Genomic DNA, 17,748 nt, shown 5'->3' with positions numbered 1-17,748 from the left:
AAAAAATGAAAAATAAACTGCTTAGACTCCAAGATGAATTGAATGCCAGATAAAGTAATAAATTTATCCAAAAGTTATTTTATCCTCCCCACAAACAAGCCTTTTTATAGATGCCTAAACGGAATCTATCTGCCAAGCCTCTGTGCACGTCTTCAGCTAGACCCTCACCTGGCCCACCCTCCCAGGCTGAGGTGCTCCAGTCCAGTTCTATGTGACTTCACGAGGAAGCCCAGGATTTTGCCCAGGAATCCTCTTCAGCCTCTAAGGAGAGCGGGTTCTTTACAGAACCAATTCCAGATGCTGACCCTCGAGCTTAGATCATGAAAAATTTCTTTGGACAAATATAAAAACAGAAAATAATCAAGAAGCCTTGGCTCAATATTATTCAAGTAAATGAACAAAACTGAACACAAAAGAAATGAACAGGATTCAACTGTTAAACTCTCCCAGAGAGAAAATGTTCAAAGTGCATCAGTTGTGGGCAGCGCGATTAGCTACTATGTAATAGCCCAATGAAAAGGAATAATGGAGAATATGTATTGAATAAACATGTTGAATTGAAAACATCTGAACGTATGTTTAGCCAACAATTTTTTATGCCATAAGTAGAAGGTGCTTACTTGAATTTCAATTCCAGTGGTATATTTGGAGTATACCGCAGAAGATGAATTCAAAAGGTCTTTTGTAAATCTTTCATTAATTTTGAAAGTGCCCCAAACTTCTATGGGAAATAAAAAAATATGTAGATATAAAAATTACTCATTTCATTCTATTATAGCATAAAATTACAGAAGTACAGTTTGGAACCCATCTATTCCACATCATTGGTCTTTTGATGTATTTATGTAACAAATGTCCACCTAAAGCGATAAAGAAAGCACACAACAAGAATTCTTAGCTGTGGTTTGGAACATTATGGGAAAGTGCTGGAACCCAGATGACCTTGGAAGTAGAAAACCTGTGGCCACTCATGCATGACTTTAAAAAGCAGTCTTAACACTGAAATATATCCTCATCTATTCACAGAGCTTAAACATCACCCTATTAAAAAATTTTAAAAACAAACAAAAAAATCACTACTCGTTAACTCCAACACACCCCTTGTTACCTGTCCCTGGGGTCTTTCTGCACTGGGGCAGATCATTCCCCATCTTAGTGTGGCATGTCTTCTCAATCCTTCACTCAGGGCCTGGTAAAAGCACCTCCTTTCCAAAGCCTTCCCTGACTCCAGACAGAGTCTCTCCCTCCTTTAAATTCCTGCAATAGCTGCCTTACAGCTTCTTGTACTTACACAACTATTTGTGACCATGTTTCATGGATGTGTGTCCCCATTCTACTCTGGAAGGCTCCTTATCGGTGTTATTCCTGTCTGCTCCATCTTTGTATCTCTAGAAGATGGACCAGACATGGACCACCTTTCAAATGGTAGCTTTCATCCACACAGCTGAAGAAATTACATGCTCTTCTTTCTTGTGTTAACATCCTGGCCTTTCCACGTAGCCTGCTAATTCATCGACAGCAAGAGAAATGGCTCACTGTGACCTCCCAGAATTTGTCCAGCTCTGACTATAAAGATGATACTTATAAATACATGTTGCCTTAACCTGAATTGCGGCAGTCCTGGGAAGGAAGGGGAGCCAGGGCCACCCTCAAAAACTGGGCTATTGATGGTCCTCCCTTACTCTTTGCTCAGCTCTACCAAAATCCAGAGTTTCGGGATAACTGGACTAGTTTCTGGAAAACTTCAAGTCTTTCAAGCCCTGAGCCCATGCCATTGAGCTCACCACATCATTCATCGAACATAAACCTAAGTCGACAGGAGCTCCCTCAGCTTCCACTGGTTACTAAGGCTATAGTTTTGACTTTTGTTTTGGCGTTGCATTCAGTACACATATTTGTTGGCAATTTAGAGCATTGCCTTCAATACAACCGCTATGCATTCCTCCTTGCTTTTATACTGCTGGACTTCTCTGTTCTGAAAATTGATGTTGATGAAAGAGTTGAAATGAGGTAGGAAGAAAAACTGCATTTACTCAAGCAGTTTCCCAACCTGGGATTTCAGTGAATCTTGTTAAATCTCAAAAGAAGCGTAGCTATGCAGAGCTGAGCTGGAGCTAGGTTGAAGTGGTGCCCAAAGATCAACTTGCATTTCTGAATTTTAGGCACTAGCACAGCTCTCTCTGTGCCCAGCCAAACCTAGCACAGTATGTCATCTCTGCCCTTCACCCTCCCTGCAAACACTAGCTCTGCTCAGGGAGACAGAGAAACATACAGACAAAGAGCTAGAGTCCCCCCTTCTGTCACATGTTGGGGTGGGAGAGGCCCCAGCCCAGGGCTCCCCTCCTGGTATCCTCATGTGCTTACTCGTTCTCTCACAGAAATCGACACTCTGGGTGAGGTTACTGAGATGACAGTCGCAACTCTGGAGTGATCCTGTCGTGTGAAGATAGCATTTGTGAGGATCGAGGCAGGAAGGAGGAAACCAGGAATAGCCATCTTCACAGGCACACTGTAGGAACCCGTTCTGGTTGCTGCAGTCTGCACAAAAAATAGAGCTTGGTTTCATGGGGCCTGGTAAATAATTTGACTACTGCTGAATTCTGATCCTCGGTTCTGACTTAGACTCTGAATCAGGGAGTTCTCATCAAAAGCTGGAAGGAAGGAGCCCTGATGCTGCTGCTGTTGCTGCTGGACTGGGCACCACACTTTTTGAGAACCCTTGCTTTCAACAAATCATTAAACTTCCCTGGTCATTAGCGCTGTTTGCCAGGTATCACGTGCTCTCTTCCAGGACTGCATAACCTGGCCTCTGAGGCTGACTGGGGCCATAAAACCAGTTCTCACCGGTAAGTCATGTGCAGAATTAGTGTGTGTCACTCCTGAGTTAGAAAAGTGAACTGCCAATGTCAAGCCTTCCAGCGCTCCTTTTTTCCCTTTTTGTCTCTAAGTGGGGATATCTGAGATGGTGTCTGATTCATCAGCCTGGGTCCCCAAGGGACCACCGAAAACTCAGCCCCTCTGCAATCTGTAATGGACATGTAGCACGAAGAAACAAAACATTTATTCTTGTAAGCCACAGATGGTGCAGAGACGATTGTTTTCACAACATAACCTACCCTACCCCAACTGACATGCCCACCTTCCCCATTTCCACTCTCAGTCCCCAGAAAGCTGACTTACGGGTGGTTGCCTTTGCTCCGATAATCTTCATTGGCCCATGCAGCCACAATGACGGAGGCTTCAGAAGATTCAAAACATCCCTCAACTCTCTTTTCTCCTTGGAATTTCTATAAGCCACCTGAAGAAGCAGCTCATATTCCTGCGCTGGGTCTAAAGGGAGAAGATAGTCAGAAGCCTCCTTCTCAGTCTAGGAGGGAAATACTGCAGAGAAAGGGGCCATGGGGCAGTCATCAGATTCAGCCTGGAGGTCGTGGATGATGCCATACTGCCTGTCACTGACTTCTGCCCATCCAGACATTGACTAAAAATGAGTGTCTATGACAAGCATATGCAGACTGTCCCACATGTGCCTGACATATGTTCACCCTGTTGTTTCTGTCAGGCCAGCTGTTCCCACACTCTCTGACCCACCCCTGCCTCACCCTCCTGACTTGACACACTTCCTCAGGACACATCCAGAGGAGAGTTTCACGTGTCAAGGCTGAAGGGAGAAGAGGTAAGACAGCCCTCACCACCCTTCTCTTCACCTTCCCCTGCCCTCTGGCCTGAAGCATGCCTGCTACCTCCTGGCTGTGTACCTCAATTTCACACTCTGTAAGATGACCATTGTATCTAACTCAAAGGGTCAGTGTGAGGGTTTAATTCATCCAATGCATTTAAAATGATGCATGGCACATAGTAACAAATCAATAAATACTAGCCATGTTATTACTATCAGAGAAAAGGTATTCATGGCATTCCAAATTAATTTTTTTTATTTTCCTAAAGAACTATAGCCATGAATGGGGCTAAGTTCTATGGCACTATTGGCACACCACTGTTCAGCAAATTCACCAAAGAAAGGCTTGTAAACTGACCCAGGAACCTAAGGACCATCTGTGTGCATCACTGTTTCCAAGAGAAAACACCTTCAGTGATTGAAACATCAGACACACGAATGAAATACCAGACCACAGACTGAAGGCTGTGCCCATTAATTACATTGTTGGGAACAAGATAAAGGAGGAGAGGAAGACTATGGAGCAGCTACTTGACAGATATGGTGGAGAATACTATGCCTTCATTATATTGTTTAACCCTCACAAATGTTTTACTAGTCGGAATTATTGTTATTCTCATTTCGCTGATTTGGGGTGTTGAATAATATACCAAAGATCATACAGCCAGTCAGATGCACTACTGGGTTTGAACCCCATTCTCACCTGGGTGCTTTTTCTTATTCACAACGAGTCCTCTTCTTGTTCTGATGCCATCATTTCTCTGGTAAGAAGACAAAAAGAATAACTATGGCAGGGCTTTGTAACGCCCTGTTGGATTTCCCAGATGAATTGAAATCAGGCATCTAAAATCCAGCTCAGGGATGGTGGAGCAGTGGCAAGAGGTCTTACTATGGCGAGTTTTGAACACAAACCTCAAGGAGGTAGACGAGTGAGAATCCCTGGACAAAGAATTTTCTAGGCCAAGGGGACAGCACATGCAAAGGCCCTGGAATAAGAACATGCCCAGCCTGTGGAGACAGAGCGAGGAGGCCAGAGTAGCTGAGTGGAATAGGTGAGGGGAGGAGGCCAGAAGTGAGGTCAGAGAGTACCTCTGGGGAGGCAGGCTGTGCAGATCTTTACAGGCTGTGGCAAGGGCTTAGCTTTCACTTCAGTGAGATGGCAACCCACTGGAGAGTTCTGACCAGAGGAAAGATGTGCTGTACTTTACTTATTTACTTTTTAAAGATTAAAAATTTTTTTATTTATTTTTAGAGAGAGTGGTAAGGAAGGGAGGAAGAGAAAGAGAGAAACACCGATATGTGAGAGAAACATTGATCTGTTGCTTCTCACACGCCCCCCAACCAGGGACCTGGCCCACAACCCAGCATGTGCCCTTACTGGGGATCGAACCAGTGATGTTTGGGTTTGTGGGATGATACCCAACCCACAGAGCCACACTAGTCAGGTCTATATTTTATTTTTTAGAAAGCTCTGTCCTGCAGCCATATTGGGAATAGACAAGCACAGAAGCAATGAGAGCATTATTTCATGAATCATTGAAATAATATCTGTGAAAGATAATGAAAGTGTGGATCAAAGTAGTAGCCCTGGAATGGTGAGAAGCATTTAAATTCTGGACACATTTTAAAGATAAAGCCAAAACAAAGAAATAAAAGAAGAGCCAATGATTTAGCTACAGATTATGAGAAGAATCGAGCATAAAACTAAATGTTGTGCCTAAGTAGCTGGAGAGATGGCAATACCACTTGCTAGGTCAGAAAATGAGGAGTAGGTTTGGTGAGAAGAAAAATAAAGAGTTTCATGTGAGACATATGAAGTTGAGGCACCTGTTGGGCACTCAACCCGGAATACCAAGTAGGTAGTATGCATGTGAGTGTGGAGTTCAAGAGAGAAGTCTGAGATGAAAATGTAAATTTGGAAGTCATCAGTCTATGGAGAACATTGAAACCATGACCTTAGGTAAAAGCATCAAGAAAGTACATATAGATCAGGATCAGACAGTCCGAGGATTGCTAATGCCAACCTTTATGCTTGTTCTCCATCAGAGATGCTATAGGAGTGAATGTGTTGAGCTAGAAGAGATTTCCAAGATGGTTTAGTACAAGATCCTTGATTTGCAGTTAGGTCAGCTAAACTCCAAGGCCACACAGCTAATGGTGCTAACCTTGAGACAAGAACCCAGAACTTGTGATTCCCTGCCTATTACATATGTAGTTTCAGTTGCCTAGAGAGTGATGGATTCTAGAAGTACTAGAGAAGAAAGGAGAGATCGTATGCAGGAAAAACAGGACATAAGCCAACTTACCCCCAGGAAGCCATCACTGCCCTCAGTGACCCGGAAGAAAAAGATGAGCCACAGCACTTGAACTCTCATCTTTAGCAGGTCCCTCTGCTGTTCCTGCACCAAACACAAAAAGCTGGGTTCACAGTCTGTGACCAGACAGTGGGGTACCATGCAAAGCTGAGGCACAAAAACAAGTGGTTCAAACTAAAATTTTTAAGCATACTCAATGTTAGTGCCTAACTTAGCCGATCACAAGCCCCAAGTGTTTAATTACTTTTCCATTTCATCTACCTAGTTTGAGACACTGTGATGGCCACTCCTGTTGAAAAGTAGTACATTTCTGTCTTTACAAAGTTACTAAAAAATTTCTTAAGCACTCTCTGCTGGGTGATCAAATTTGACAAAACACAAACTTTTTTTTCCCCTGGGTGAATTTGTATTTTTTCTTTTTTTTTCAAAAGAATGATTTTGTTGTTTATTGCAAAGTAATAAGTACTTACTGTAAAAAATAAAAACAGAAAATAGAGATAAACCAAAATAAGACAATAAAACTCAATTCATAATTCTAAAAACATAAAAATTACTATTTATCTGTGTCACATGTTTACAAATCTAAAATATTTATAAATATTTTTATTTTTCGATTACGGTTTGCTTGCAATGCTTTTTTTTGTATTAGTTCCAGGTGTGCAGCACAGTGGATAGACATTAGCATAGGTTATATTATTGTAAAATCATGACTTGCTTAACTATGTGACTAAGTATATTTAATATCCAGCCTTTTATATTATACTGAGGCTTCTTTTTCATCTCAGAAAAAAACTAAAATATTAAGATAACCAAGGACCCTTTGAACCATTAATATAAGGATAGAATCTGGATGTGTAAGCATAAAAATCATCATGAGTCAATCCAGCCAATTTCCTTCTTTATAGTTAATGTAATTTGCAAAAAAACTGTCCTTAAGTTTATGGTTATTTCAGAATAATTTAGACAAAACTCATCACATAGTCATGGCCACAAAATTAGTCACTTATCCCCAAGTTATTTTGTGTGAATGAAAAAATCTCGTTGTGTCTAACATAGTTGTCACTAGACACATGTGGCAATCTAAATTTTAATTTTAATTTTAGAAAAGTGAAATTAGCCCTGGGTGGTGTAGTTCAGTGGATTGAGTGCAGGCCTGCAAACCAAAGGGTCACTGGTTCAATTCCCAGTCAGGGCACATGCCTTGGTTGCAGGCTGGGTCCCCAGTGAGGGTCACATGAGAGGCAACCACACATTGATGTTTCTCTCCCTTTCTTTCTCTTTCTCTTCCCCTCTAAAAATAAATAAATAAACATCTTTTTTTTAAAGTTTCAATTTAAAAAACAAAACAACAAAAAAAGAAAGTGAAATTAAAAATTTAGTTTCTTGGTTTGTCTAGCCACATCTCGAGTGCTCCATAGCCACATGAGGCCAGTGGCTACTGTGGTGGGCCGCGTAGACAAAAACTCCTCCATCACTGCCAAAGGCTTCATTAGGCATGGACTATTAATCAGGCTTAAAAATTAGACCTGTCACATGCTACAATACGGACGAACCTTGAGGACATCCTGTTAAGTGAAATAAGCAAATCACAAAAAGACAAATACTATATGATTCCCCTTGTACAAAGTATCTAAACAGGTCAAACTAATAGAAACTGGAAGTGTTGTAGAGTGTTGTTTGTCAGGGCCTTGGGGAGGTAAACGGGGAGTTGTTGTGTATGAGTTTCGTTTTTGCCAGATGAAAAAGTGCTAGAAATCTGTTGCACCACAATGTGAATATACTTAACACCAATGAACCTGTACACTTAAAAATGGTTAAGATGCTACGTTTTATGTTATGTGAGTTTTTTTACATGACTTTACAAAAAGTTTTATTGGACATGAAGAATCATTTCCCTGTGGCTTCTCAACGTTCCTTTCACATCCCCACAGGAAAAGATGAAAAACTGTAATTGCCAAACTCAAGAAACCACCACTAGAGTAAATGGCTTTGATTGACAGTATGAAACAGTGTTGGACCCTCTGTTCCAGCCCTGACCTTGCTTCCTGGGAGTGCTTTAAACTTAGTATAAAGCTGCTTCGCACCTTGCTTTCTGATTTACAAGAAAAGAGGAAAACATGAGAGAATGGGTACTGACTTTCAGAGACATGGCCTACATGTCAGCAGAGACCTTTTCTGGGGCTTTCTAGGGAAGCATGGAAAATGGGCAGAGGGACACATATCACCTGTATTTACCTTCTCCCTTAAAGCCAACAGTCCACTCATGCCCCGCCTCCCTCCCTGCTGGCCAAGACTCCTCCTGAATCTGTTGCTTTAACTTCCTTTGGGCAGCAGTCTGTGCTCCAGAGCTCGTTCTCCTGGGGCTGCCTCCCCAAACTTAACGGCTCTGTGTCCTGTTTCCTCCAGCCTACGCTCTGCTTTCCAAAAGTGACAGCTATTGGTCTCTAGAGCAGTATTTTTCCAACACTTTTGACCAGGCCCCATAGGAAGAAATATATAGTTACATATACATGTAATAAAACATGTATATATGTATGTGTGTGTTGTGTGTATATGTATACACACATGGACATAACACATCTTTATATATGTGTATATATACACATATCATAAAATCTGTGTGTATATATACATAAAATAACTGAACAGTTTTATTAAACAGAGCTTAACTCTTTGAGACGTGCCTTTGTATATTTTCTATTTGTTTTTTTTTTGTTTCTTTGTGGGTTTTTTGGTAAATTATCACATTCAACTAAATTGATTTCCCAATACTTTCTTGGAGTGCAGCCACATTGCAGAGGGAGCTTGCACTCTTCCCAGCCCCTTGCCCACATTTCTTCCACTTTCAGGGAAAATTTTTCATGTGAATTTTTGGGTACTGTTTGGGCCATCGTCTCGGTGCTGGAGCTTTTGGAGGGTGAAGCAATCTCAGTGCACGTAGCTGTGATCTGTCCTCTCTGCCAGGGCCTGCTTCCAAATGGGATGCCTGACCCTCCTGTGGCTCTTCCCCTTGATCTCTTCCTCTCTGAAAAATCTTTCTCCCACATGCAGTCCAGGCCTGAGGCTGCAAACCCGACTCAGGAAGGCCCGGCGACAGCTCTGGGCATTGTGAGGAAACTCTCTCACTCTCTCAGCCTCTTAGGCCCTCTTCCTCCCACACCGGAGGGTATATTTTGGGCTGTGTCTTCAGAATGGGCAGAAACTGGAAACTTTAATTCACAACCAGGGTTTCAGACCAGTGATTCCCAGGTACAGCTCTGTAGGCCTATCATGAATAGCTAAACTATTTCATGATATGTGCATGTTTTATTGTGTGTGTGTTTGTGTAAATGTGTATTTAATTCTATGGGGCCTTGTCAAAACTATTTGAAAAATACTGCTCTAGAGACAAATAGCCATCACTTTTGGGAAGCAGAAAGGATAGACCAGGAGGAGGCAGAAGAAGGAAAGGAGGAAGAGAAAAGAAGACATTTAAGAGCTCATTAGAAAATACAGGTGCCCCATCCCACCCCAAACCCACTAAATCCTAGCCCAGGCCCAGCCTTATGCATCACTTAAGCTACCCAAATGATGCTGACCTCCGGGTAGCTTTGAGAGTTGTGATTTTAGGCTGGTTCTTGGATAGGAGAAAAGAGTTCTACGCCTAAGTTGATCCAATGAGTTGAATTCTCATTTGGAGTTTGGGACCGAAGGCTGAACTAATCAATACTTTTTCTTCACTTCCTTGTTGCCTATGGTTCCCTCTGGGATAGGGGTGGGAGACTGATTTTCAGATACATAACAAATAATTTTGTAATGTTATACTAGTCATCCTCCAGAATTATTTGGTGTTTTTATGAAGTTCATATAAAGTACTCAGCACAATACCTGATAGCTATTAATATTAGCATTACTAGCATTTCAACCTCCCCACCAGTTTTTATCAGAAACTTGTTGGATTGTATCAGAATTTGGCTTCAATTCTGAGTCAAATTAATTTATCAAATAAAAACTGCTTCTGGGCTGATGCAAACCCCATGGTATTTTCAGCATTTCCCTTTCAAGCTGGGCCTTAATTTTTTTTTTTAATTATCAGAATCTATGTGTCCTTGCCATGGACAGGAGCTGTTGTAGTCATCAGGGTAAGCATGTTTACACGACACCTCACCCGAGGCAGCCCCAGGCCAGTGATGGCTGATCTGCAGCTGAGTTGGCACTGGCTTCCTGGGAAGGCTTGGCCCTGGCAGGACCAACCCCCGCCCCCACTTCCTTGAATTCATTCAAGTAAATTCACTCCTGATAATCCCTGTCCTTCAGTTTACAGAGAACAATCATTAGAATTTGGTATTAAGTCCCTGGAGATGGCTGACGTTATCTCCCCCTTCTTCCAGTTGTGCATTTATGGACTCCAAATATCACTTATTTATGTCAACAGCAGTCTCCTTATCAACAGTGGTGCTTAGTTGGAATGGTTCACACCTACACTTTCCAGCGTTTTTAGCAACAATCTAATCTTAGGCACAGTTGAACTCTTGGGTGACTTCCTGGGCATCAATATTTATGGGATCATGTTTCTTCCTCTATAAATAGAAGATTTCCAGTAGAGTTGTCTCCTTCCTCTCTGTCCTGAACTCACATGTGCAAATGTGTATAACACACACACATACACTAATGGGAAGAGCAGGTCTCCAGCTAGGATCTGAAAGAAATCGTGACTCAGATAGAGCTGATTGTTTCAGAGGCAGATGACCTGTAAAATCTTGGTTTTATTTTACCTGTTACTAAGTTTTGGTAACCTTTACATTGGGATCTGTCTTTATACAGAAATCTTCAGGCCATTTGCCTTTGATAAGAATTTTTTGTAAGTAGGCAGAGAAGACGGGTGGAAATATAGATGGAAAGCAGAAAAGATAAGCAATTTTACATCTGAAAAAATTTTGGGAAGTTTGGTAAATATTATGAGCTAGACAAACTTCTTCTGGAAAGACTATAATGAAAAGCTATTTAAAATCTCAGTGAGTGTGCATATAAACATTTGTGCACAATAAAATTTTACATACATATTTTATGTTTTAGCATGCTTTTAGTATGTTTATGTAAAATAAACAGAGCAGAAAGAGACCCAGGTGAATTAGACCCTCACCCCAAATCTGTCTGTCCTTTATCTGTTAGAGCTTGTGAAAGTTAAAAAAAAAAAAAAAAAGACTCACTGGACTTAGTTTCCTCCTCTATAAAACAAGGAGAGCTCAAATCCATTCACATTCAGATTCTATTATTATATGCCCATTTTTGTTTCTCTTCATATATTATTTAATCATTCTTTTCATTAGTGTTGGTCAGCCATCAAATCTAAGCCCGACCAGATTAAAAGTTTTCCTGGGCTTTACTCCTGTTTTCTCTTCAAATTGGTTATTATCATTCTTTTTTTCTGGGGTATTTTTATTGGATTTATTGGGATAACATTGGTTAATGAAAGTATACAGGTTTCCGGTGTACAATTCTATCATATATCATCTGTATATTGTATTGTGTGTTCTCTGCCCCAAGCCGAGTCTCCATCCATCACCATTTGTCCCCCAGTTACCCTCTTCTGCCTCCTCCCACCCCCCTTCCCTTCTGGTATTATCATGCTGCTGTCTGTGTTCATGAGGTTTGTTCTTTGTTTTGGGTTTTTGTTTTTTTGCTTAATCCCTTTACCTATTTTATGCAGCCCTCAAAGCCCTTCCCTTCTGGCAATTGTCAGCCTGTTGTTCTCTGTATCTGTGAGGATATGGTTATCTAATATTTGAACACATTTTGAGATAATCTAAGAACCTACTAAGAATTAAGTCCTTGCTTTGAGAATACAGGTATGATCTTTTAAAATTCAAGAATTTTAAGGCTGAAAGAGACCAAAGGAATGACTTAGCTCACTCATCCCTTCCTCAGGACACTTCACCAATTTGCTCAGCTTTAATTTGTTCAACTGCTATATAACGAGAGCTTCCAATTCCCCAGCCTCTGCATCAGGCCCAGAGTTTTGCAGGCTGGTCCTTCGTTGTAGCTCCACCCACTGAGAAAACCCCCAAAGTAGTGATCCAGACTCACTTTTGCAAACAAGTGTTGGTTGCTGGAATCTTTTGGTTCCAGGGTCCCTTAAACTATCTGATGTTTCCCTGTGACCCTACCTCCTCATCTGATCCTTTTTAATCCAAAACCTGAGATACATATTTTACAAGTCTGTGTGTCCTGTCACTCATTAGAACTTCAGCTCGAGTGCATTTCTCCTGCTGCTCGTGCTGGTAGCCCAGCACAGCCGTCTGTTCTTCCTGCCCCTAAAAAATCTATTTAGTCTGTGCTTTGTAGCTTAGGAGTGACCCAGGATGATTTTTGTTGTTAGCTAATTGCCCATTACTTCTAGTGTCCTAGTAGAGTTTAGTTTATGTCTCAACAGAGGACAAGTCTGGCTCAGCTCCTTTCTAAAAAGCCTGACTGTCAACTTTGAGGGTTGACACTGTTCCAACACCTGATAGCTAAAGATTTTCTCCTGTCAATCATGGTTCAATAGAGCAGAAGTTATTGCCAAGCCCTAAAGGATAACTACTGACATTTCAGAAAAGGTGCCAAGCTCTTTCTTCCAGCCAAGCCTTTAGCTTAGCACTGCAGACCTGGCCTTCCTGGAATTCCCAGGTCAGGCTTAGTTTTCATCTTCCTTACCTACTTTGCTTACTTAGAGTGGATAAAACCCAGAGAATTTGAGCTTCCTTTTGAACTGTTTGCAGGAAAAAAATAACTGAACAGCAACTCGAGAGTGGTGATAGTTATATAATAAGAAGAAATAAGAATAATTCTTTCTAATTTACAAAATGCTTTCATGTGTCTTGGTTCTACTATTTTGGCAATCTTGTAAATTACATAGGAATTCTTTCCTTTTTACACCTGCAGAAAATAGAAAGGAAAAACTTGAATTTATTCCCTAAATTTCTTTCTCCTCTAAATCTAGTATTTCTCTTGGAATATTACTTGGAGAATGTTGTCTCGCTCTGCGCAAAAGCTTGAAATATTTATAAAATCACATCTGTCAATTTTTCTATGTGAATTAAAAAATTTTTTCCTGGCTGGTGGCTCAGTGGATGGAGGGCCAGCCTGTGAACCAAACATATGTCTGAGTTGTGGGCCAGGTCCCCAGTAGGAGGCGTGTGAGAGGCAACCACACATTGATGTCTCTCTCCTTCCCTTTCTCCAGCCCTTCCTCTCTTTCTAAAAATAAATTAAATTTTTCAAAAAAAATTTTCTATAACAAAACGGTAAAAATATTCTTTCATATTTTCTTTTGACACTTCTTTTAGTTGTTGTTTTGTTTAATGCATTTAAATTTTCAATCTTTCTGTAGTTATTTCAGGTTTTGGTATGAAATAAGGGTTTACCTTTCATTTTATCCCAATGAATAACCAGTTATTCCAACTATGTTTCTTTACTGAACCTTTCTTTATCAAGAACATCTTGATGCTTTTTAATTCATTTTAAAGGCCACTTTGTCATATAATAAAATTCTGATTCAAAAAACTTTTTTGTATTTCTGCTGTTATCTGTGCCACTTCTTTTGCTAGTTACTTGCTTAATTGGTTTCTTGGTCAAAAACATAGGAGAATGTTCTTTTTCTAAGAGATGTACCAAGTTCCTTATTAGGAAGAATTAGCCTGATTCTCTAAGAGTTTAAGCATAAGGAAGTCTTCAAACAAAATTTGGCTAAAATACAAACTTAAGTGTGAAAGGTTTTCATGGAAAATACAATCTGCTCAGTACAAAGTCTCTTCACCCAGAACTTAGAAGGTATGAGCCTGTTCCATTTTGACAGGCTGTTCTAACACCACAGATGTATAGTTAATGCTTTTTTATCCTTAAACAATGAAGGAACTCGGATTTTTAAAATTTTTATATTATGAGAAGAAGCGAATTATCCTGAAGATTTCATTTAAAGCCTTTTAGTTTAAAAGGCTTTACTTAAACAAAAACAAAATCAAAACTCTAGAGTTTCTAAAGTTTGTGAGCCTCTGGAGATTGAAACTGACATTGGTACTGAGGACCCAGAGGCCCACAAGGAACTAATAACCCTCATCAACGTGACTGAGGTATGTTTTGCACAGTTGTAAGGCTACATATCTCATTGCTGCTGCTCACCTCTTTGTATCTCATTTGTTCTACTGTGCACAAGGGATTTGTTATAATTCTTTGACATGCCAACACTTATTAATTCTTTCACACTTACTAGTTCTTATGGATTTTCATTCTTAGCTTGTCAGAGCTCAGTTTTCCAGCTGACACTGAGTAGGAACACTAGTTTTAATGCATATGTCCACTTTCTTTCTAGGACAATATTTGCACTTATCTAACTGTGAAATGAATGACATCAGAGGACAAAAGTATGGTGCTTTCCCTACCCTCACTCAGCAGAGCAAGAGATAAACTTGGTCATGTGGACCCCGCTCCTGTTTAAAAAGAAAAATTAAAGAATTTACCATCTATTTTCAGAAGCAAGGCATACATAGCTATGAGGCTTGTCAGCAACAGCTCAACATCAACCGTGCTTGTGCACAAAATAGGAGTTTTTGCAAGTCAAGCCTCTAAGGCTCAACATGTATACATTCCCATTTTATCTCTTCATGCCTGTTGCAAATTAATTAACCACAGGAAGAAAAGTAAAATAATTTGCTTAAAGTTATCCTACTTGTTAATGGTTTTAACCAAATAAAGTATTATGTAGCCATAATTGTAAAGTTGTTTTTAATTTTGGTCTTGGTTGTAAATAATTAGTAGTGGTTTTATTATAGAACAAGGAACATAATAAAAGGTTTGCATTAATATTCTGACAAATTGTCAAATGTATTTTTATCTAGTTTTTGTTTTCTTATGTCTGTGATCTCGAGCCTATGTGTGTTGTTATTGGGTTTAGTTTAATGGGTATCTCTATGGAAAAGCCAGTCTTCCTTTCTCCCCTTCTCTTCCACCTTGACCTTAAGTAACTTCCCATCATTTACTTTATGTCATGAGTGGATTACATAAGATGTTAGGTTTACATAAATAGATTTTTCATTTAAAAAAAAGAAAAATTATTAATTTCCAAGGGCTGCCAGTCAAAAACTATAGTGCATTGCTTCATATTTATTTGAAGGGAATAGTCAAGGAAAATGGTTATAAGGGTCAATTTTGGGATTTTCAGAGTCCAGGGAGGGAGTTAAATTGGAAAATACTTCCCAGACGTATACTGGTTTCATAAAAGCTTAAATAAATTCATCCTAAAGTGAAAACAAACTTAATTCCCTCAGGCATATTTCTGAAGAGATTGCTAAGGTTAATATTTTTCTAATTAGTGGAAGCCTTCAGATTAATATTTTATTTTTATTTTTTCACATTTTTTGGTTTATGCTATTACAGTTGTCCCATTTTACCCCCTTTGTTCCACTCCACCCAGCCTGCCCCCACTCCCATGGTCAGTCCCCACACTGTTGTCCACGTCCATTGATCCCTCATGTATGTTCTTTGGCTAATCCCTTTACCTTCTTTCTATCAGTCCCTATCTCCCCCCTCGTCTCTTACAGCTGTCACCAGCCTGAGAACTGAAGATATTTTAACAAGTAATGTCCTTCTTTATCTCAGTGGCTCTGCCTTCTAGACACATCCAAAGAATAGGGGGTGCTGTGTTATAATGGATAGAAAGAAGGCTGAGCTTTGAGTTCGAAAAGCTAGAGTCTGAGTCTCACCAAATACCTCAATTTATACAGGTACCAAGAGATCGTTGTCTCTGCTCATTGCTTATTCTACTCTCTCTTTCTTTATTTAACCTTCAGGAAACGAGATCTTGAAATCAGAGTCTTCCCCATGAGGAGGAAAAATATCTCAGATTAGCAGGTAGTACCTATGCTAGTAATATACACTCTGAGGAATCAAATCACATCTATTGGGCTTACCTGGTGATTTTCCTCTCTTCACATCACAGTCTGAGGGAACTCTTTCTCCAGTGTACCTGTGGCTCAATAACTTCTTGAGCTGTTTGGAAAGACGATCTTAATATCTGAACCACAGCAGCTCTCTGTAATGCTCACAGGTCCTCTGATTCATGAGAAATTCCTAGTGCATGGGCTGATGCCCTTGCAGGCCAACAGCCCCAGGACACACCCCCTTCAACAAGGAAAAGAGAAATGCATACTTTCTCTGACTCCCCCCCCCTTTGAGTCAATATCAGCCTGGTAAGAGGAAGCAGCTCAGAGCCCAAGACTTGGTGATTCTCCCAGCAGACATAGAGAGATTTCTGAAACCACAGGAGGAAAATGCTCTAGGAGAATGAGGAACACTTCTGTCCTCAATCAGTTTTCTACAAAATGCCATTTCGTTGAGTCTCATGACAAGCCTCTCAATACCTGGGGTCACACCCCATAAAGCATAAGGAATGCAGCCCTTAATCCATGATTCCAAACAGGAGAGGAAGGCAGTTCCACTAGGGTGGGGGTAGGGGTAGATATTATTTTTCCTTTTCCAACTTCCTCACTCAAAGCTGAAGAATCAACCTGCTACTTTCCCAGACAAAGGAACCTCAGACTTCCTGGTGGGCTCATATGGGATGAAGGCCAGCAAAGGGGAGCAGTAGCGTGCACACTTGCCCAGTATGAATGTTTTCCGTGTGTTCTTTGTCCTTAGAAAACCTCAAGCTAAACCTGAGTAACTTCTTTAATAAAAGTGCTGTCCTTTCTAAGGAGTTGTCCAATTTGAAAATTAGCACTCCATCTCTGGAAATGACTTGAGGTGGCTTACAAGCTAATGCATAAAATAAAATTATATTAGAATAGAAATAAAGGAACACAAACTGTAAAAGTTCTAGGTAAATAACAAATTACAAAAAGGGAAACTAAACTATGAAAGTGGAGAGTCAGTGAAGAAAAAGAATGCACGTAAAGACCTGTGAGTTATCCATAGTGTTTTGTGTGTTTGCAACTTAACTCTAGGAATGGAGCTTCCTAGCAGTCAAAGAAAAGGGGAAGCCAATCAGCTACATTGTTCTTATCAGGTAAGAGGAGGCATCCATCTTCTCAAGAAGGAGAAAATGGTCCTTGGAGCACAAAATTCTAATAGAAATTCCTTTCTTTAGAGTGAACTGCTAATAAGACTGGAGCCTGTAATTTCACGCTGAAGTCCTTGAATGCCAAGCAGCCTTAAACACAACCCAACCCTCTTGTTTCCAGCACCAGCTGGGCCATTTTGTCTGTATCATAACTCTTCACAGTCAGGTCTGTATCTGGTCCAGTGGGAAGTTTTCAAGAGAACGAACTCTACTTGACAAAGCCTAATTGTTCATGGGTATCAACCACTGCACCTTTGTCCATCAACCAGCCTGGGCAGAAGACAGTTGATCCCATAGCTTAGTCAAGTAAACTCCATTCTTCTCATGTGCCTTTTCTGCTTGATTTTGCCTGCTTTCAGAGGCTACCAGTTGAAAGTGGAGACCAAATTTCCATTCAGTACAAAGGGCCAAGGGCTTCTTGAACTATATACTCTCATTTGGTGGATCCAATGCTTAAAGTCCTAGGATTGGATGCCATCTCTTCAGTTCAGTGCTGCCCCTTTCCTGTCGTTTCTATTAAAATGCAGGTTCCTGTGGGAACACAAAAGTCACTGACACCTTAGTGGGTATGTGTTTATAAAACGTGACTAATAATTTACTAGTTACTTAGGGAGAAAAGTGGCTGTGGAATGGGGTGGGGCCCAGGGGAGGGGGAGAAAGGCAGTAGTGGGACCGACCAA

The 17,748-nt window shown here is 40.5% G+C and overlaps 1 protein-coding gene across 6 annotated transcripts in view; it reads right to left on the bottom strand.

Annotated features, from left to right (window-relative positions):
- ADGRF1 (adhesion G protein-coupled receptor F1) overlaps positions 1-16,320 on the bottom strand; it is a 48,043-nt gene extending 31,723 nt beyond the window's left edge. For 5 of the 6 annotated variants that reach the window (XM_037142551.2, XM_037142556.2, XM_037142553.2 and 2 more), the window contains exons 1-6: positions 15,921-16,320; positions 5,986-6,078; positions 4,383-4,440; positions 3,181-3,330; positions 2,365-2,538; positions 621-721 (exon numbers count right to left, since the gene is read on the bottom strand). In XM_037142551.2, coding sequence (XP_036998446.2) covers positions 621-721; positions 2,365-2,538; positions 3,181-3,330; positions 4,383-4,440; positions 5,986-6,054 — 552 coding nt within the window. In that variant the 5' untranslated portion in view covers positions 6,055-6,078; positions 15,921-16,320. Of the gene's footprint in view, positions 1-620; positions 722-2,364; positions 2,539-3,180; positions 3,331-4,382; positions 4,441-5,985; positions 6,079-14,393; positions 14,442-15,920 lie in introns of all 6 variants that reach the window. The other variant, XM_037142552.2, reaches the window with a different exon arrangement.
- Positions 16,321-17,748: the final 1,428 nt, after the last annotated feature.

This window comes from Artibeus jamaicensis, unplaced genomic scaffold (genome assembly GCF_021234435.1).
Source record: "Artibeus jamaicensis isolate MK-2021 breed Jamaican fruit bat unplaced genomic scaffold, CSHL_Jam_final contig_484, whole genome shotgun sequence".
In the NCBI taxonomy this organism is placed as follows: domain Eukaryota; kingdom Metazoa; phylum Chordata; class Mammalia; order Chiroptera; family Phyllostomidae; genus Artibeus; species Artibeus jamaicensis.
Note: the sequence above shows the minus strand (reverse complement) of the source record. Positions and strands in the feature narration are given on the sequence as shown.